The following is a 21,595-nucleotide window of genomic DNA, read 5'->3' on the forward strand; positions in this document are numbered from 1 at the left end:
TATATATATATAGCTCTTAATGGCTTCGCTGGAACTCGAGAGCAGGGGAGGCTGCTATGGAACACCCTGCCAGTGGAACTGAGAGAGGCCTCCACACTCAACACTTAAAAAAGACTGAAAACCCTGCTTTTTACAAAAGTCTATGAATAACTGTCGCTGTTCAATGTTAATCTTTAGTTTTTTGTGTGTGTGTGTGTGTGTGTGTTCTATACATGTTTTGTATATATATATATATTTTACTCTGTTTAATAGAACAAAGTTTTATTTTATGTCGCTTTTGTACAAAGCACATTGTGCTACATTAATATGAAATGTGCTATAGAAATAAAGTTTGATTGATTGATTGATTGATATAAACGGCTTGCCAGATTGGATGTCTATACTAGAAAATGGGGAAAGTACCTGAGCTTTCTGGAAGGCTCCTAGGAAACTCTGTACCAGGGGAGGGACGTGTATGATGGGCTTATGGTGTGGTCATTTATATATTTGTTTATTTGGTTTATTTTCTATTGTGTTACCATTTTGTTGAATGATCTGGAATATTGTAGTTACTGTGTCCTCTTTTAAGTGAGAGGGAAGGGGAACATGTTTTTAGTGGTGGGGGAAACCGGAGCAACCGGAGAGAACCCCATGCAGACACGGGGAGAACATGCAAACTCCAGACAGAAAGGCCCGGGACGACCGGGGTTTCGAACCCTGTACCTTCTTGCTGTGAGCCCAACATGCTGCCTATTGGGCCACCGTGCTGCTGTCAAGTTATGGCCAATTATGTGAAGTATTAAAGATGCAGACAGGGAACACTGTTACGTGAAAGCCTTCTAACGAAAAGGGACTGACCTTACGAGCTGCTATGATGTCTGGACTGTCCTCTGACCCGATGGAAAATGTCTGGATGGGATACTGCAGCTTTTCCTCCTTGGCCAGCTTCAACAGTGTAGCAGCAACCAAACTCGAATCCAGACCACCTGAAGCATAGACAACATGACTGAGGATCGTCAACACAAACCACATCAATAACTAAATATCTAAATTCAGGCTAAGCTGATGTAAACATGACAAATACTGATGATATAACTGTGCTCCATGAGGAAAAACTGTGTGGTAAACTCCTAAATAAGAGCAATTGTTTGGACAGTGTGTCGCGTATTAAAAATACGCCCTGTATTTTATATATCCTTACCATTACTGTTCATGTGTTTTCTTAACATTAGCATTAAAGGAGAAATCCGGCGCAAAATGAGCCTAGGGGTTAATAACACGTGTGTACCGAGTCGACCGTTCTCTGGGATATGTTTTCATGCTAATCGAATGGGATCAGTTTTAGGGCAAACTGCTAATTAGTAGTTACACCCAACACTGGTCATGACTGACTGTTGCGGTGGATTTGTGCGGACTATGGTTAACTGCTCCTCAGATCTCTGCAGGGTAAATCCAGACAGCTAGCTAGACTATCTGTCCAATCTGAGTTTTCTGTTGCACGACTAAAACTACTTTTGAACGTACACATGTTCCACCAAAACAAGTTCCTTCCTGAGACTATTTAGCAGAGGCACCGTGGCTCCATCCGGAGCTTAGCACCACCCAAGACGATTGTGATTGGTTAAAAGAAATGCCAATAAACCAGAGCATGTTTGCGAGACTACTGTTTATGTAACAATCAGCTACCGGAGCTGTTTGAGTACAAAGATGGCAGAAATTTTAATTACCTGACAGAAGACAGCCAATTCTCCTGCTGGCCATGAGACGTTTCCGTACAGCACTCTCAAACAGGGTTCTGATGTTGCTTTTTACCGTTTCCTCGTCAAAACCTGTGGAGACATCAGTTTTATAAAAATGAATTCTAAACAAAATGTTTGACCAAATTAACACCTGTTAACAATAGGGCATGCGATAAATAAACAGATATTAAAGTGTTCTCAGTTCTGCTGCTCTCAGTATTCTGCTAAAATCCAACAAACTGCTTGTTGAATTTAAACAAATGAAAGGGAAATATTTCTAACATTCTTTTATTGAACAAATTGAACATTGCATTGAATATAAAGGCACCCCTTAAAAAAGGATGACAGTTGCATTTTAAAGTGTAGTTTTCTACTGATATTTTCTTTCAACTAACACAACACATCTCTGAGCGTCTTGGCGATATGTAAGGTTGGGTAACGTTTGGATTTTTACGATTCTGATGCCGAACCGGTACTTTTAAAACGATTCAGATTCCTAAACCGATTCTTGAAAAACTGAAAAATGATGTGAAAGATGTAATATGTTTACTAGCGATCACGTGCAGTGAATGGTTAATATGCTTCTACGTCCATTTTGGTGAGCCCAGAGGGAAAATATGGCATTTTAAAAGTAGCCTACATTTACGGTAGCTAGCCAACGGTAGACTACAGAGAAAGTGTGATATTTTTACGTCCGTTTCGGAGCGACAGAGGGAAAATATTTCAGTAGACATGAGGAACTGAAATTTGGGCCTAATCCGGTCCGATTCCTACCAGTTGCGCAGGAACCAGTTCCATAGTGGAACCGGGTTTCGGTACCCAACCCTAGCGATATGTTGCAGCGTTTCGAGAAATGGTTATCGCGCCAGTTGATCTTGCGATGACGATTAAAAAAAATTAGAAAAAAACAATATATTGTGCAGTCCTAGTTAGCAATGGACAGTTTCATACTTGTAGGCAGTCTCTCCACAAGGTCGTAGATGGCATGAGCAGGCTCTTTGGTGCAGCAGTGAAAACGCTCCATTTGAATGGACCGAACTTTGCCGTTCAGCTTCAAATCAAAGACCTCAAAGTGCCCAGGGAGAAAGGGAACGATCTTGACAGAGGTATCCATGGCATGGGTAATGTCTATAAGTCCTGTGGTCAGAATAACAACAAAGTTAAGCAATGCTAAAAAGCTCTAAAACACTTTTCACAGGAGTATAAAAGACCCAGATTCAAGGAGGGGTATTAAAGGAGAAATCCGCAAAATGAACCTAGGAGTTAATAACACATGATTACCGAGTCAACCGTTCTCTGGGATATGTTTTCATGCTAATTGAATGTGACCAGTTTTAGCGCAAACTACTAATTAGCTTATAACGCTAGTCGTCGGGGCACTCAAAGTAAAAAGAAATCTCTATTTCTATAGCACTAACAAGGCTCAAAATAGCACCACACTTCAACAGTAGCATAATGAGGGTCCCTACATGTAAACAGAAGCATTGAGAACTTAGTAAGTGTACAGACAGTTTATTAAAAAGATAGATTATAAAGACTGTAGCGTAAACAGGCAGGCGCCATCTTGGGAAAACAGTCACGACCAGTCAAACGCCTGTATACGTGAACGGTATTGTCTTTCTAAAATATCTTTTTAATAAATTGTCTGTACACTTACTAAGTTCTCAATGCTTCTGTTTACATGTAGGGACCCTCATTATGCTACTGTTGAAGTGTGGTGCTATTTTGAGCCTTGTTAGTGGTGTAGAAATAGAGATTTCTTTTTACTTTACCCTCTGCCCCGACGACTAGCGTTATAAGCTAATTAGCGGTTTGCGCTAAAACTGGTCACATTCGATTAGCATGAAAACATATCCCAGAGAACGGTCAACTTGGTACACATGTGTTATTAACCCTTAGGTTCATTTTGCACCGGATTTCTCCTCCTTTCCTACCTTTGGCTTCTGAGCAGACGGCAAGAAATCCATCGTCTGTGAGGAATCGGAATAAAGGCCGGACACCGTACGTATCTCTTCCCAGAAAGACTTTGTTGGTGGCAGTGTCCAGCAGAATAAAAGCAAAGACACCATCCAGGAGAGAAGCCATCTTCTGGATGCCAAAGCGGTCATACAGATGGAGCAAAATCTCACCGTCCACTTTGGTCTGATGATCAAAGGCAAACTGCTTCTGCAGCTGAAGGACAATTGGAGAAATACCACAGACAAGGTTATTCAAGGTGTCCCGGTTTCTTCACATAAACGTTCATACCTCTCTTATGACTAACAAAACACTGGATCAAACTAAATTCACATTATTATTACATATTAAATAATATTACATATTATTTTGGCATGGGCAGAGTTTGGTTCTCTCCATACCGAAGCATCAGAGATAACTAGAGCTGATTTGATCATTCTTTCTGTCACTTTGCTTGTTCAGGAAGAAGTAAGTAGGTAAGAGCAAAAACTGAGATGATTCACTGAAACAATCCCACCAATTGAAACGTTAATGTATTTATACTAAAGAATAATGTCAATCAATTACAGCTGAATGAAGGAAGGAACAGAAGGAATGGGGAAAAAAAGAACAACAACGTGCTGATGTTATTACTAAAATATACTGTAGTTTTTGTTAAATAATACCCTCCACTTACAGTATCAACTTTAACTCATCAATGGTACTGCCCATGATGTGTATGTATACTCTCAGTAAAGATCAAATATAACAATTTACCTGAGTCTGGGACAATATTTGATAAGCACTAATAAAAAAAACTGACTGACTGAGTTACCGGAAATTTAACGCAAAATTTCCGCCCCTTTGCAACCCTACCTAAGACTTGCAGTTTGTTTATATATATATATATATTGAGAGGTGATCATAACACTTGTAAAAGAGAAAAACTAGGCTTGGCATACTGGAATTTCCAGTGTGTTTAGCCCTCAGCGACAGTCACGTGACTGGAAACTATAAATAGTCATAGTTCTATTACCTGTATTGTTACTATAAGTGCCACAGCGCATAATGCCAACTGCTATAATTATTATGAATCATATTTCTGTATATCTGTATCAGTGTCTCTGTGTCCCAACCGGCACCGGCAGGTACCCGACCACCAAGAGTCAGGGTCTGTCCGAGGTTTCTCCCTAAAAGCAGGTTTTTCCTCGCCGCTGTCGCACCAACTGCTTGCTCTTGGTGGAATTGAAATTGTTGTTGTTGTAAATTATAGTGTGGTCCCTCCCCCTCACACAGTTGCGAGTAGCTCAAGGAGGAAACGGTGGATTTAAAAAACATGATGGATTTTCTTGTAATTGTTATTTGTTATGTCCTCTTTGTCTCCAAAGCTGAGCGCTGCTGTTTTCCTTTCTCAGCGGTGACGGTGAATGTCACCAGAGGGCACCATTTTGTAAACACAGCCATACTGAGAAATACAGAGAGTTGTGTGGAGCTGATGAGCTTAATTTGCTTTCTATCATCTCATTTGGCAATGGCTTGAAGGTAACAGATGTTAAATAATATAAAAAAGTTGCGCACTAAAACTTTAAGATGTTCAAAATAGAGTTTCTCCAACCACCACTAACACCGATAGTTTTCAGAGAAGCAGCAAGCACGTCTTACCGTGTGATGGTTGTAGATCTCTCCATTGTAGCATAACCACAAGAAAGGAAACTTCTTGATGCGTAAGGGTTGCATACCATACAGCTGGTCCACAATGGCCAACCGGTGGAAGCCAAAACAGCAGTTGGTGAAGCCGTTGACGTTCTCAAAGCGGAAGGCATCAGGGCCCCTGTGAGCGATCTTCATGGCATTGGTGCACTGAACTGACAGGCACTCATCACTGCCAAACAAGGCCCAGATACCACACATTTCACAGCTGTGGGAGAAGGGGTAGAAAAAAGCCAAACAGACAGTGTTGATTAGTGTGCCGTTTAGAACTATACAATTAAATACTAACGACCGGAAATGTAAAATAACTGTGACATAGAAACCAGAACTAAGAAAAACTAAAAAAAACTAATACAATGTTTTCTAATTTGTTTGAAAGTTTTAGATTTCTGAGAAATGCTTGTATAAAAGTGAAGGATGTCTGATGGTAAGGATTTCCTAAAAGTGCTGTAAACGTCATTAGAATATTAGGATGTATACACAGTAAAGACACTAGCACCAAAGAGCCACACAAAACAAGAGCCACATAAGCAGGGCCACGTGGAATCTGAGGACAAAGAATTCCCACGGATTTTTAACTAATTCAAATCATATCTTCATAGTCAGGCTTCATAGACTAGAAGCTTCCTCTCAGTGAACCTTCCCTGAATAAATAAAGGTTTAAAAAAAAAAAAAAAAAAAAAAAAAAAACGACGGTCCCTAACTAGCTAGCTACACCTATAGTGACAGGCGCGTTGAACAGATGTCTACTTCGCTCTCAACTGCATCGTCATTTTAGGGGATTTGGAGTTGACCAAAACGGTGAAACGTCTCCCTAAATTTGCTCTCCAACATACTAAGGAAATCGAGGCTTTGACACGGATCTCAAACCGACGAAGGTCAACTATTAAACTAACTTAGCAATGATATTGTAAGGTAACACCCTACACCTTACTTCGGAATTGGTCAATTGTCATGCTCTAACGTTATATGTAACGTTAAGTATACTTTGTAATTGATAAGCTATTCAAGGCAATGTAAAAGTTAGTGAGTTGTTAAGCCGAATTCTTTTAAAAACGCAATTTAATGTGAAAATCAGTATTTCTGTCTAACGTTACTACCCCCACCACGAGAATGTAAACAGATCAGATGAACAACACAAACACTGCTAGCTAAGCCACTAACCTGGTTCTTTAAATGATTTTCGTAGAGATGAAGGATGTACTAGTTAGCTACTGAACGTCTGCACCATGCGTGTACCCATAGACTTCCGAGCATCGGCTTCGGCAAGACTCATAGACTATTACGTTATAACCGGAATTATAATCGTGTCTTCAAAATAAGAGCGTACTACGTTGTTCTATACTCATGAGGGGAAAGCAACACCAGTGTAGCTTAAAATTACATTCATTATGTTATAAAATCGAAATATATAATAAACTGCAGCTGGTAAACATATATTCGCAGTAGTAGTAGTAGTGCTCAAACATATTTTAATTGTATTCCAAAAGCTTGAAGTTATTCGGTGAAATGTTTTATTTTGAAGGTTCTATCAACAGATTAAGGGAATGTTATTTTGATGTTGCCAATTTGACAGTGCCGCCACTGTCTGTAACTGATGCAACAGTATTCACTGTTGCAAGCGTACATGACCATGAGGCTGGCAATGTTTTATATACTGTCTATGGCAATGTCATGTCCGCTTCCCACAGTTAATACTGTTGCATCACTAACACACAGTGGCGGATTGCACTATATTTATATTGAAATCTAAAATCTCAGACTATACTGATATTGCACTATTCCTTCCCTCTCTTCAGTTGTTATTGTATATATTTTTGTAAATTTGTATTGTATAAATTTGTAAATTATTCTTTCTATGTTAAGTGAGTGTTGTACTTTGAGAGCAAAGATTAAAGCTGATTCTGATTCTGATTTAGCATTTTGGGGGCCCAAGGTGAACAGAGGCTTGGGGCCCTCCCCATCTGTTCTCCACCTTTTTCTATCTTTATTTAACACTTTTCAAAACCAACATGAAAAAGGTAGTAATGTTCCCTCAGCTTTTTGTCTTGTTTCTAAACTGTATGTTAAATGAGCGGTGATGTTAAATCTGCTGTTTCACATAACATTGTTCTAAGGAACCGTCTATGTGCTGGAGCGGTGTTTTACGGTGGCCGACAGGGGCAGACGCCCTGCAACTTAAGAAAACACACGCAAATAGACAAAACCCAAGCAAATTAAGAAAACAACTTCATTAATTTGACAACACATGCGCAGCATTCAGCAAACGCGCTGCAAATACCACAACACAACCAAATACATAAACGCACTGCAAATATGAAACGATGCAAAAAGAAAAGCACACAAACCCCGAAAACAAATGCAACAAAAAAAACGCTGCATCCAGATTACACAACGGAAGTTCTCCAGACCTCTAGAGGGAGCAGCTGGATTTTCGACCGTTATTAACCGATATTAAATTCATATTATTATTATTAATAACATAATATATTATTAATATACAGTCTGCTCCCATCTCATGCCCTCCTGGCTGGTGCTGTCCCCGAGCTTCGGCTTTTCAAAATAAAAGCTTGCGTTTGGTCTGCTATGTGTTTGTACTTTGGTGTGTTGGATGTTTTTGAACTAAACAGCACGGCAATCATGCTGATGAATACAATAACTTTTTCAGCAGATGTCTTACTTACAACACGATGGAGTTAGCAAAGCAGTTTTGTGTTTATATGTGCGGGCGGGATTTATTCAGTTTGATAAATCCCACGGTAAATTGGCTGGTTTACTAAACAGGGAGGGATGCTTGTATAAAAGTGAAGGATGTCTGATGGTAAGGATTTCCTAAAAGTGCTGTAAACGTCATTAGAATATTAGGATGTATACACAGTAAAGACACTAGCACCAAAGAGCCACACAAAACAAGAGCCACATAAGCAGGGCCACGTGGAATCTGAGGACAAAGAATTCCCACGGATTTTTAACTAATTCAAATAAAACTTAAGGCTTCATAGACTAGAAGCTTCCTCTCAGTGAACCTTCCCTGAATAAATAAAGGTTTAAAAAAAAAAAAAAAAAAAAAAAAAAAACGACGGTCCCTAACTAGCTAGCTACACCTATAGTGACAGGCGCGTTGAACAGATGTCTACTTCGCTCTCAACTGCATCGTCATTTTAGGGGATTTGGAGTTGACCAAAACGGTGAAACGTCTCCCTAAATTTGCTCTCCAACATACTAAGGAAATCGAGGCTTTGACACGGATCTCAAACCGACGAAGGTCAACTATTAAACTAACTTAGCAATGATATTGTAAGGTAACACCCTACACCTTACTTCGGAATTGGTCAATTGTCATGCTCTAACGTTATATGTAACGTTAAGTATACTTTGTAATTGATAAGCTATTCAAGGCAATGTAAAAGTTAGTGAGTTGTTAAGCCGAATTCTTTTAAAAACGCAATTTAATGTGAAAGTCAGTATTTCTGTCTAACGTTACTACCCCCACCACGAGAATGTAAACAGATCAGATGAACAACACAAACACTGCTAGCTAAGCCACTAACCTGGTTCTTTAAATGATTTTCGTAGAGATGAAGGATGTACTAGTTAGCTACTGAACGTCTGCACCATGCGTGTACCCATAGACTTCCGAGCATCGGCTTCGGCAAGACTCATAGACTATTACGTTATAACCGGAATTATAATCGTGTCTTCAAAATAAGAGCGTCCTACGTTGTTCTATACTCATGAGGGGAAAGCAACACCAGTGTAGCTTAAAATTACCTTCATTATGTTATAAAATCGAAATATATAATAAACTGCAGCTGGTAAACATATATTCGCAGTAGTAGTAGTAGTGCTCAAACATATTTTAATTGTATTCCAAAAGCTTGAAGTTATTCGGTGAAATGTTTTATTTTGAAGGTTCTATCAACAGATTAAGGGAATGTTATTTTGATGTTGCCAATTTGACAGTGCCGCCACTGTCTGTAACTGATGCAACAGTATTCACTGTTGCAAGCGTACATGACCATGAGGCTGGCAATGTTTTATATACTGTCTATGGCAATGTCATGTCCGCTTCCCACAGTTAATACTGTTGCATCACTAACACACAGTGGCGGATTGCACTATATTTATATTGAAATCTAAAATCTCAGACTATACTGATATTGCACTATTCCTTCCCTCTCTTCAGTTGTTATTGTATATATTTTTGTAAATTTGTATTGTATAAATTTGTAAATTATTCTTTCTATGTTAAGTGAGTGTTGTACTTTGAGAGCAAAGATTAAAGCTGATTCTGATTCTGATTTAGCATTTTGGGGGCCCAAGGTGAACAGAGGCTTGGGGCCCTCCCCATCTGTTGTTCTCCACCTTTTTCTATCTTTATTTAACACTTTTCAAAACCAACATGAAAAAGGTAGTAATGTTCCCTCAGCTTTTTGTCTTGTTTCTAAACTGTATGTTAAATGAGCGGTGATGTTAAATCTGCTGTTTCACATAACATTGTTCTAAGGAACCGTCTATGTGCTGGAGCGGTGTTTTACGGTGGCCGACAGGGGCAGACGCCCTGCAACTTAAGAAAACACACGCAAATAGACAAAACCCAAGCAAATTAAGAAAACAACTTCATTAATTTGACAACACATGCGCAGCATTCAGCAAACGCGCTGCAAATACCACAACACAACCAAATAGATAAACACACTGCAAATATGAAATTATGCAAAAAGAAAAGCACACAAACCCCGAAAACAAATGCAACAAAAAAAACGCTGCATCCAGATTACACAACGGAAGTTCTCCAGACCTCTAGAGGGAGCAGCTGGATTTTCGACCGTTATTAACCGATATTAAATTCATATTATTATTATTAATAACATAATATATTATTAATATACAGTCTGCTCCCGTCTCGTGCCCTCCTGGCTGGTGCTGTCCCCGAGCTTCGACTTTTCAAAATAAAAGCTGGTCTGGTCCCTATGTCTTCATACTTTGGTGTTTTGGATGTTTTTGAACTAAACAGCACGGCAATCATGCTAATAAATACAATAACTTTTTCAGCAGATGTCTTACTTACAACACGATGGAGTTAGCAAAGCAGTTTTGTGTTTATGTGCGGGTGAGATTTATTCAGTTTGATAAATCCCACGGTAAATTGGCTGGTTTACTAAACAGGGAGGGACTAGAAATCCTGTCTGTTTTTTGTATTTCAAGAGCGAATTGCTCCACAATATGAATACAGATTGATCACTTATTTTGTTGTATTATCACAATATTACACTTGAGGAGGCCTATACTTCAGTAATTTCGGACCTCGAAATTAAACCCTCTCATGTAATAGGCTTAAACAAACGTCAACGTTAAACGCTGATGCAGTTTTAAATGTTTTATCACCACGAGTTTACAGACGTCTCTGCTGATTGAGTATCAGCTGACCTGAGCCGAGACACACCCACCAAACGAGAGAAAACAGATCTCAAACATAGACTTCATATTTACAGTCTATGATCTCACCGTTGCACACCGTTTCACAACGGTGCGCACCGTTCTGAGATTGAACGTGTCCCGGCTCTCTCTCTCTCTCTCTCTCTCTCTCTCTCTCTCTCTCTCTCTCTCTCTCTCTCTCTCTCTCTCTCTCTCGAAAATCCAGCTGTTCCCCTAGCTGCTCCCTCTAGAGGTCTGGAGAACTTCCGTTGTGTAATCTGGATGCAGCATTTTTTTGTTGCATTTGTTTTCAGGGTTTGTGTGCTTTTCTTTTTGCATTGTTTTTTATTTGCAGCGCGTTTATGTATTTGGTTGTGTTGTGGTATTTGCAGCGCGTTTTGCTGAGTGCGTTTATGTATTTGGTTGTGTTGTTTGTATTTGCAGTGCGTTTATGTATTTGGTTGTGATGTGTGCATTTGCAGCGCGTTTGCTGAATGCTGCACGTGTTGTCAAATTAATGAAGATGTTTTCTTAATTTGCTTGTGTTTTGTCTATTTGCATGTGTTTTCTTAAGTTGCAGGGCGTTTGCCCCTGTCGGCCACCGTAGGTCTGAGCTGCACATTTCAAAATGTGTTATGTATCTGGACTTGTTCATTAGCTCTGTGTGATATCTGTAATGTAAAAGCTGAACAGACTCACAGTAGTAAAACTGATTTTATTCTGATCCAAAGACTTTAAATTCTAGACTTTGCAGGTGCTAAGAGAGAAAGAGAATGGTAGTATTTTCCATAAGACCTAATGAAATAAACATGCTTGAGTATTGTAGATTGTGTTGTATTATTTTTCACATGCAGTTACACACTAAATAAAAAGGAATGTGGCTGGTAAAAAAAAGTTGAGTGGCTGGTAGATTTTGGAATCCACCAGCTATAGTGCCAGGTGGACAAAAAAGTTAATTTCCATCTCTGCATAGAACCGTACATTACAATGAAGTGAAATTCAATCTCTGCATTTAACCCATCGTAAGCATTAGGAGCAGTGGACATCTACATACAGCATCAGGGCAGCAACTTATGGTTCAGTGTCTCCCTCGAGGACCTCTTGATTTTTAGGAAAAGTTCTGTGCTGTCCTTTACCTGAACTGGTCCTCTCTGCACTATTGCGCAGCTTTCTTTGTCTGGCAGTTCTTTGGGCCAGAGTGCTGGGTCATCTTCATGTACAAGACACTGCTTAGTAGGGGGACTGCTAGACACTAACGTTAGTTGTTCATCCCGATCTTCATCACTTTGTTGTATCCCATCTGTATCAGCGTTGCTGCTGCTTGAGCAGCCAACAACAGGTAGCTCACCTTCGCTAATAGTATTAGCAATGCTAACACTAGTAGGCCTAACGTCTTGCTGCTTTTCCTCTTCAACAACATTATTGCTGTTGTCACCGTTAGTAACGTTACTGACCGGCACTGTGAAAATCTAGTTGCTTTTGGCAATGTAGCTTGCTATGAACTTTTTACGTTCCTCCCATTTCTTCGTTCGCTTCATTTTTCGCTTCACTTTACACTACTCTCCACCTCTCCAGCAGCAGTGGCAGCAAAAACTGTCCTGTCCTGTTAGTGTCCCGGGACAGTCAGACACTGTCCTGTGACTCCCAGACACTGTCCTGTGACTCCCATGACTGTCCCGGGACAGTCAGACACTGTCCTGTACACTGTCCTGTGACTCCCATGACCGTCCCGGGACAGTCAGACACTGTCCTGTACACTGTGCTGTGACTCCCATGACTGTCCCGGGACAGTCAGATACTGTCCTGTGACACCCAGACCCTGTCCTGTGACTCCCATGACTGTCCCAGGACAGACAGACACTGTCCTGTACACTGTCCTGTGACTCCCATGACTGTCCCGGGACAGTCTGATACTGTCCTGTGACACCCAGACGCTGTCCTGTGACTCCCATGACTGTCCCAGGACAGACAGACACTGTCCTGTACACTGTCCTGTGACACCCAGACACTGTCCTGTGACTTCCATGACTGTCCCGGGACAGTCAGACACTGTCCCGTGACACCGAGACACTGTCTGTGTGCATGTGGTTAATAGAGAGAGAATATTTCTCAATGTTTAACTATGTTTATTTAGAATAATTTATGTCTTTGAATCATTGTACATCTTTGAAATGTTTATTTGTTTTGTTTTAGATAAAAGATGTAGATTGTTTTACATAAAATTGTACGTGTAAAAAAACTGATTTTTTTAATTTGCAAAGTTGTTTGTTAGAATTGTTAATAAAGAGAACTTTTGCTTTTAATTAGTAGTTCTGGATTTGTGTTTTGTTTTCAAGTACAGCTGACATTCAGCCAACCCTCAGTCAGATCAGTTCAGTGCTCGAATTACGTGGGAGCCAGAGGGAGCCGAGCTCCCATAGAGTGAGGACTGGCTCCCATGAAAGCAACAAAGTCAAAAATCTGAGGGGGTCTCTCATATCTGAAGGTGTCTGCCATATGTGGCATTGTAATTTAATCTTAAACAACGCTCATTATTCATCCCTGTGCGGTCTCTTACCATTAAAGTAATTAAAGTCATGGCCCTCCCCACATTTGAATTTATTTGCTGGTGGCGTGATGTCAAAACCACTGGAGTAGTAACATCCCGTTACAAGACCATCATTGAGGTGTTATGCCAATAAACGTATTATTTATCTGGTTTTTGAAGATTTGAAACATTGTGTTACAGTCTTACCCACTTTGGCAAACAACTCACCACTGCGTCACAAGACAAATACATGTGTTATACATATGACTTTAATACTTTTCTTTAAATTTGCTAATTAAATTGTATCTGCAGGACCTTCAGCAAGACATGGTTGTTTTGTTCCCCAGAGTTGTCCCTGAGAGGGGAAACCATTTCATTCTTTGGGTAAATGTGAAACATCTAGGCTATACAGATATGTTTATACCACAAGGACTATGTTAATACTGCAGTAAAAGGCTGTAAATATTGGCACTACTATGCTTTGCTTACATTGTTGTTCCACCAAAATCTCAGGTTTTAGATGGAGACAAGAGACAAATCAGGGTGTGTGACTCTCTGCACCTCTACCCTTGCCCCAAGAACTGGGAGATTGGCATATTGAGGTAACTGAAACATACAGGTTTCATTAGGGGTGCAAGCAGCGCAGCTGAAGCCAGCGGTTCATGTCCCAAACATAGCAGGATTTACCCAAGTGTAGCATCTGAATTCTCAAAACTTGTTGGCTCACAGACACAGACAGATGGACACTCAGACAGACAGAAATATAGACACTCAGACAAACAGACAGACACTGTTACAGACAGACAGACAGACACTGAGACAGACACTCTGATATACAGACAGATAGACAGGCATCTGCGTTCCCCCCTTATTGCTGCTTGCAGCTATATTTAAGAATTAGTTTTGCTCTATGTCAAAAAGAACAGGAAAACATACATCTGTTTTCATATACGGCCAGGCCTTTCAGGGGACATGGGACCTTTCAAAGTGGGAGATACAAAGGGACTCACAGAACTGTGGCATCTTTGTCTGTACAGTATATTAAGTATTATTATTAATCTGTTTGTTGTTATTATTATTATTTGAATATCATTTAATTTCCTGTTAGTAAAATTTTGATTTACATACTTTTTCTCTTGTTATTATTAAACTGAGAGAAGGTGATGGGATCATCTTTTTGAACAGCGGACAGAACCACTGAAGAGCCCTAGGTGAGATCAATTTTATTTCTTATCCGGAAAGGCTGCTTGGTTAAGACAAAACGGTGATGATGTCTTGTGGTCTAGGATTTTCTCTTTCTTTAGTGACACTTCAGGTGGTGATAGTTTGCGTTTTCCTAGTGAATAACGCAATCAGAGAAACAAAGCAATAACAAGTCGATAGGAAAAGGACAAATATATGTCCCTTGTCTTGTGGGAAGACTACTGAAATAAAAATATCAATAGGCCTAAAAGTATCAGTGGTCTTGTGACACTAGTTTGTGGTCCTATGACACTAGTTTGTGGTCCTATGACACTGTGGTCTTATGACACTAGTTTGTGGTCTTATGAATAAATAGACTGCAACACTCAGTGCTTAGGTTTGTTCTACAAATACTAGCCTAAAACCTTTAATTCATGACAAAGCTTATACCAGACAGCAATTAGTATTACTTTGTAACCCAAAGATAAAAAATAAAATGAACAACATATTTTTGTTTAATTCATCTGAGTTTATTGGTTGAGACAATATTGAAACCAACTGAGGTTGATATGATTTCATCCTATGAGCAGTTAATTTAGACTCTAGTGAGTTTTTCAGTAAAGCTGCAGTATAGACTTTGTTTGTTATATGACACATTGTTTAAACTATTAATTAGGGCCCGAGTGCCGACAGCGGCGAAGGCCCTATTGGAACTGAAGGAATTCTTCTTTCTTCCTGCAAATGAATCGCCTTTTTGAGGGGCTTAACATACTCAAAAACTCACCAAAATTGGCGGTCGCATCAATTCTGCTGAAAATGTACGTATTTTAAGGGTTTTGTACGGTGGCCCTGAAGTGCAAATCACAACAGCAAATATGAAAACACTTCAACAAATCATAAAACACGACGGCAAATAGGAAAACACTTCACCAAATCATAAAACACAACGGCAGTAAATGCCGGAGTGTGCCGGGGGAAAGCTAACGCTAGCCGGCCACCTGTTCCATCAATCCTGCTTGCAAGTGTCCGCTCATTAGACAACAAAATGGATGTGGAAACATGGCTGAACAACAGTGTACTGGACTATCCAGCTACCAGGCCGGCTGCTCTGTCGCCGTTAAGACTAGTGGAGGTGGGCTGTGTTAACACGGACTGCCTGTTGCAGAAATGGGATGCTTGTATCCATCTAACTGCTAAACGCTGGTGGAGTTTGTGACTGTTAAATGCCGACCATTCTACATTCCACGCAAATTTACGGCTGTGTTTATACTCGGTGTTTACAGCCCACCAAGCGCTAATGCTCGTATGCGTTAACTGAACTTTATGGAGCATATGTGTGTGCACTAAATGTAGCCTGTTTCATATTCGTTTTTATATAATGTCGTTTTTATTTATTTTTAATTGTGTAACCACTTGAGCCACGGTGAAACGTTGTTTCGTATATATGGTTGAAATGACAATAAAACACACTTGAGTTGAATGCTGCCTCTCTGTCTGTCTGTCTGTAAATGGTAGACGTGGCTTGGGAGTAGATGCTAAAGCAGCGAAGCAAGTGCATTCTGGGATTTGGTGTCTTTCATTCACATGAGCCAAAAACACATTTTCTGGCTTTTCTCAGCCTAGAAGCCACCAATTTCTAAAATGTTTTCACATTTCTACTACATAAGTGACCCAATTTAAAAATATATTCATCTTTCCAACGGTGAAATATCCCTTTAACGGTGGTAGCAAACCAATGACAAATCACATTATACCAAATCGCAGATGTTCCTTCATATACAATATTGTATTATTTCATAGGTACTGGAAGCCACCATCTCTTAGCATTTATTTTCAGTCTTAATGCCCAGATGAGTTGCGAGATTTGCAGTGAATGTTTTTTTTTGTCCAGCAATGGTGTTATAGTGGTGAGCATAGCTGCCTTCCAAGCAGTTGACCTGGGTTTGAGTCCCAGCTATCGCAGTCAATTTCTTCCTGTGATTTTATAGTGTTGCGTGCTTTATTTGTCAAGAAGTAAGCAGAAAGGCAACAAATGTGCTACTTTTCCACTATGATTGACGGCATAGCAGTGCAAGCATTTTGCCCAGGTGTGATTTCCAGCAACTGCAGTTGCATTTACAGGTTTTAAAGCCATATACAACATTGACATTACATGTTTTACCCAGGTTTCTTCTTTTATTCAGAGATCTCAGTAGTCCCAAAATATTACTCCAATAGTAAACCCTGGATGTGAAGAGCAGTTAAATCTAGCCTAGAGAGGATGAAGATTGCCTTAAGACAAGGTGGGCCTTCTGAAAATGAGGCAGCTAAACGCAACCCGTTCTCAAGACCTAAAATCTGTTAAGGAGGTAGGTTGGAGTTGTGGAGGGGTAAAACATCACAGGACTTTCACCCAAGAGAGTGGTGTTCATGTTCTGTTCTGTTCTTGTTAGGGCCCGAGCGCCAACAGCGGCGAAGGCCCTATTGGAACTGAAGGAATTATTAGGGCCTGAGTGCCGACAGCGGCGAAGGCCCTATTGGAACTGAAGGAATTCTTCTTCCTTCCTTCAAATGAATTGCCTTTTTGAGTGGCTTAATATACTCCAAACTCACTAAAATTGGCAGTCGCATCAATTCTGGTGAAAATTTACGTATTTTAAGGGTTTTGGGAATAGGTGCACAAAAATCGCTCGCTAGCGCCCCCTACAAAATTAAAGAAATTGAGCCCCTGCAGTACGTTTAACGTAGACTCACGAAACTTGGTACACATATGAAGCATGTCAAGACGTACAAAAAAGCTCATTGGACCCATACCCTAAACCTAACAGAAATTCCGCAAATTTGAATTGAATGTTCGAAATTAGTGCGATTTGAGGCTTTAATTAGGGCCCGAGCGCCAACAGCGGCGAAGGCCCTATTGAAACTGAAGGAATTATTATTATTCTGTATTCGGCAAATGAATCGCCTTTTTGAGGGGCTTAACATACTCAAAAACTCACCAAAATTGGCGGTCGCATCAAGTCTGGTGAAAATGTACGTATTTTTAGGGTTTTGGCAATAGGCGCAAAAAAATGGCTCGCTAGCGCCCCCCCTACAAAATTTAAAAAATTGAGCCTCTGCAGTACGTTTAACGTAGACTAACGAAACTTGGTACACATATGTAGCATGTCAAGACGTACAAAGTTTTTCCAAGTGACAATATTGATAAAAGAGCAGATAATGCTTCTTGGAGTTCTGTTTTGTGCCACATAGTGCCTCAGTGTGTCAGAGTCAAGTCCATCTCACTCCCCCTACAAACTACAGGCACCAAACAAAAAGACACTCAATCGTAACTGGAGGTATGGACCAACGGCCAGCAGACGGACTGAAAGAGAGAAGGAGGGGGGGGAGACCGTCCTGATCTGACACATCTGACGCATTGTGAAGGGAAGTAGTGCATCAACAGACTCACATTCTGAAAATACACATACACTATTAGGAAAAACTAATATATTAGAATTACTTAAAAAAAAATAGGGTTACGCCCATGTGAACACACCTATATGAAGGGTTAAGACATGCCTTGAATATCAAGCAACTTGGTATGGATACATTACATTTTATAAATTCTGTAAAATTTGCATTGAATTTCCTTTGACAGCTTCCACCAAGATTAGTGGCAACTATGTTAATTCAGTTGGTGTGTCAGGAAATGTTTAAAGTACATTTCACTGTACTATTTTAGTGCACCAACAACATAGGCTACTTTTGAACGTGCTTTTATGATTCAGTGCTGCCCAGATGCAAAAATCTGAATTGGATTGATGAAAAGTTGATACAAACAGCAGATTGAGAGTGTTGTTCTCAGAATTTCGTTGAACATAACTTAGAAATTGTGTGTTAATCAGTGGAAATAGCCTGACATAAACATCAATAAACTATTTTTGGATGAAGCCTGTAAAATGCACCCTTTACCTTTAACATAAAGAAAGGACACTGTGTGTGATAATGTAGAAGCAAACAGCTCGCAATCACAGATATATTTTGATAAAATAAAACGTTTTTTTGTATTGGTTAAAGGGATATTTCACCATTGGAAAGATGAATATGTCCTTGGGTCACTTATGTAGTAGAAATGTGAAATTTTTTTAGAAATTGGTGGCTTCTAGGCTGAGAAAAGCCCGAAAATGTGTTTTTGGCTCATGTGGATGAAAGACACCAAATCCCAGAATGCACTTGCTTCGCTGCTTTAGCGTCTACTCCCATGCCACGCCTACCCTTTACAGACAGTGAGACGATCAACTCAACAAGTGTGTTTTATTGTCATTTCAACCATATACACGAAACAACGTTTCACCGTGGCTCAAGTGGTGTTACACATTTAAAATATATAAAAATGACATTATATAAAAACGACATACGAAACAGGCTACATTTAGTGCACACACATTATAGACTCCGTAAAGTTCAGCTAACACATAGCTACTAGCATTAGCGCTTGGTGGGCTGTGGTATAAACACTGAGTATAAACACAGCCGTAAATTTGCGTGGGATGTAGAATGGTCGACATTTTACAGTCACAAACTGCACCAGCAGTTAGCAGTTCGTTGGATATTAACACAGCACACCTCGACTAGTCTTACCCGGTGACAGAGCAGCAGACTGGATAGTCCGGTACAGCAATATTTCCACAACAACAAAAACACAGCAGTCTCTGAACTCGCGTTGGGAGTTTCGTTGAAGTTGGATGTAGTCCAGTTTGTTGTCTAATGAGCAGACACTTTGCAGGATTGATGGAACAGATGGCCGGCTAGCGTTTTCCAACGACACATTCATTCAACGTCCCCGCTGATGATGTCCCTTTACCAGCCAGATGCATCGAGCAAAACCGCTGGTCTCGATAGCCGGCGGGCGAAGCTCACGTAGTGTGTTGAGTATTCCGTCTGTAATAAAGTGTCCTGCATATTCTCCGATCTGTACCAATGTATCCCGGTGGTACACGTGTGCGGTAGTTTGAATGCACATAATTGTTGTTCTGTTGTTTCCTTAAATTTCAATTCAGTTCAATTTTATTTATAGTGTCAAATCATAACAGGAATTATCTCAGGACACTTTACAGATAGAGTAGGTCTAGACCACACTCTATAATTTACAAGGACCCAACAATTCCAGTGATTCCCCCAAGAGCATGCATGAATGCGTAAGTGCGACAGTGGCAAGGAAAAACTCGGAAGAAACCTCGGACAGACCCAGGCTCTTGGTAGGCGGTGTCTGACAATCCAACCCCCTAACGGTTGCATGTTTTCAGAAACACATTTTGGTGAACTATTTTAGTACAATATGAGATTGTATTCTGAACAAGCTGCCATGACAGTCTGGCTGTGAATTTCCGGAGAAAAAAGACCCACGTGACGCATTCGTCCTATCAGCTGCCGGTTTTCATTTTCTAGGAAACAATAGGCAAGGCAAGGCAAGGCAGCTTTATTTGTATAGCACATTTCAGCAACAGGGCAATTCAAAGTGCTTTACATGAAAACAGATTAAAAAATTTAAAACAGATAAAATACAAGAATAAAAGTTACAGTGCAGTATAAGAAATGAAACATTGAAGAGCAATTAAAACAGTTAAATATATAAAAGCAGATAAAATAGGAATTTCTCTTTATATGCTTATATAGATTGTCATACAGTGTCAACAATGCAACTTCAGTATAAGAAATGAAGTTATTTAAAGAAAGGCAACATCAAATAGATAGGTCTTCAGCCTTGATTTAAAAGAACTGAGAGTTGCAGCAGACCTGCAGTTTTCTGGGAGTTTGTTCCAGATATGTGGAGCATAAAAACTAAATGCTGCTTCCCCCTGTTTAGTTCTGACTCTGGGGACAACAAGCAGACCTGTCCCAGACGACCTGAGAGGTCTGGGTGGTTCATAGTGTACTAGCAGATCAGAAATGTATTTTGGCCCTAAACCGTTTAGTGATTTATAAACCAGCAAAAGTATTTTGAAATCAATTCTTTGATGCACTGGAAGCCAGTGTAGAGACTTCAGTACTGGAGTGATGTGATCCACTTTCTTGGTCTTAGTGAGGACTCGAGCAGCAGCGTTCTGAATCAGCTGCAGCTGTCTGATTGATTTTTTAGGGAGACCTGTAAAGACACCATTACAGTAGTCTAGTCTACTGAAGATAAAAGCATGGACAAGTTTTTCTAAGTCTTGCTGAGACATAAGTCCTTTAACCCTTGATATATTTTTAAGGTGATAATAGGCTGACTTTGTAATTGTCTTAATGTGGCTGATAAAATTCAGGTCTGAGTCCATGACTACACCAAGATTTCTGGCTTTGTCTGTTGTTAACATTATCGTTTGAAGCTGAGTGCTGACTTTTAATCGTTCCTCTTTTGCTCCAAAAACAACCACCTCAGTTTTTTCTTCATTTAATTTAAGAAAGTTCTGGCACATCCAGTCGTCAATTTGTTCAATGCACTTAGTCAGTTGTTGTATTGGACTATAGTCCCCTGGCGATAAGGTTATATAAATTTGTGTGTCATCCGCATAACTATGGTAACTTATTTTGTTGTTTTCCATAATTTGAGCCAGTGGAAGCATGTAGATGTTAAACAGGAGAGGCCCCAGTACTGAGCCTTGGGGAACTCCGCACGTCATATTTGTATGCTCAGATGTATAATTCCCTATAGACACAAAGTAGTCCCTATTCTTTAAATAAGACTCAAACCACTTTAGTACTGAGCCAGAAATGCCAACCCAGTTTTCCAATCGGTCTAGTAATATGTCATGGTCGACCGTATCAAATGCAGCACTGAGATCAAGTAATACCAAGACTGAAATTTTGCCACTATCTGTGTTTAAGTGGATGTCATTAAAGACTTTAACAAGAGCTGTCTCAGTGCTGTGGTGTGGTCGAAAACCCGACTAGAATGCATCAAAACTGTTGTTTAGTGACAAGAAAAGGTTCAGTTGTTGAGAAACCGTTTTTTCAATGATTTTACTTAAAAATGGAAGGTTTGATATCGGCCTATAGTTGCTCATTAGTGACGTGTCTAGATTGTTCTTTTTTAAGAGTGGCTTAATGACTGCAGTTTTCAGGGCCTGTGGGAAGATACCTGAGAGAAGAGACGTGTTTACAA

General features: G+C 40.0%; 1 protein-coding gene across 2 annotated transcripts in view; it reads right to left on the bottom strand.

The window, feature by feature from the left end:
• Window positions 1–8,994, bottom strand: part of asns (asparagine synthetase) — a 30,511-nt gene extending 21,517 nt beyond the window's left edge. Inside the window, exons 1-6 of one of the 2 annotated variants that reach the window (XM_031279310.2) lie at window positions 8,915–8,994; window positions 5,316–5,571; window positions 3,653–3,890; window positions 2,670–2,855; window positions 1,707–1,808; window positions 838–965 (exon numbers count right to left, since the gene is read on the bottom strand). In XM_031279310.2, the coding sequence (XP_031135170.1) occupies window positions 838–965; window positions 1,707–1,808; window positions 2,670–2,855; window positions 3,653–3,890; window positions 5,316–5,564 (903 nt within the window). In that variant the 5' untranslated portion in view covers window positions 5,565–5,571; window positions 8,915–8,994. Of the gene's footprint in view, window positions 1–837; window positions 966–1,706; window positions 1,809–2,669; window positions 2,856–3,652; window positions 3,891–5,315; window positions 5,572–6,527; window positions 6,652–8,914 lie in introns of those variants that run through there. The other variant, XM_031279309.1, reaches the window with a different exon arrangement.
• Window positions 8,995–21,595: the final 12,601 nt, after the last annotated feature.

Source organism: Sander lucioperca, chromosome 16 (assembly GCF_008315115.2).
Source record: "Sander lucioperca isolate FBNREF2018 chromosome 16, SLUC_FBN_1.2, whole genome shotgun sequence".
Taxonomy (NCBI): domain Eukaryota; kingdom Metazoa; phylum Chordata; class Actinopteri; order Perciformes; family Percidae; genus Sander; species Sander lucioperca.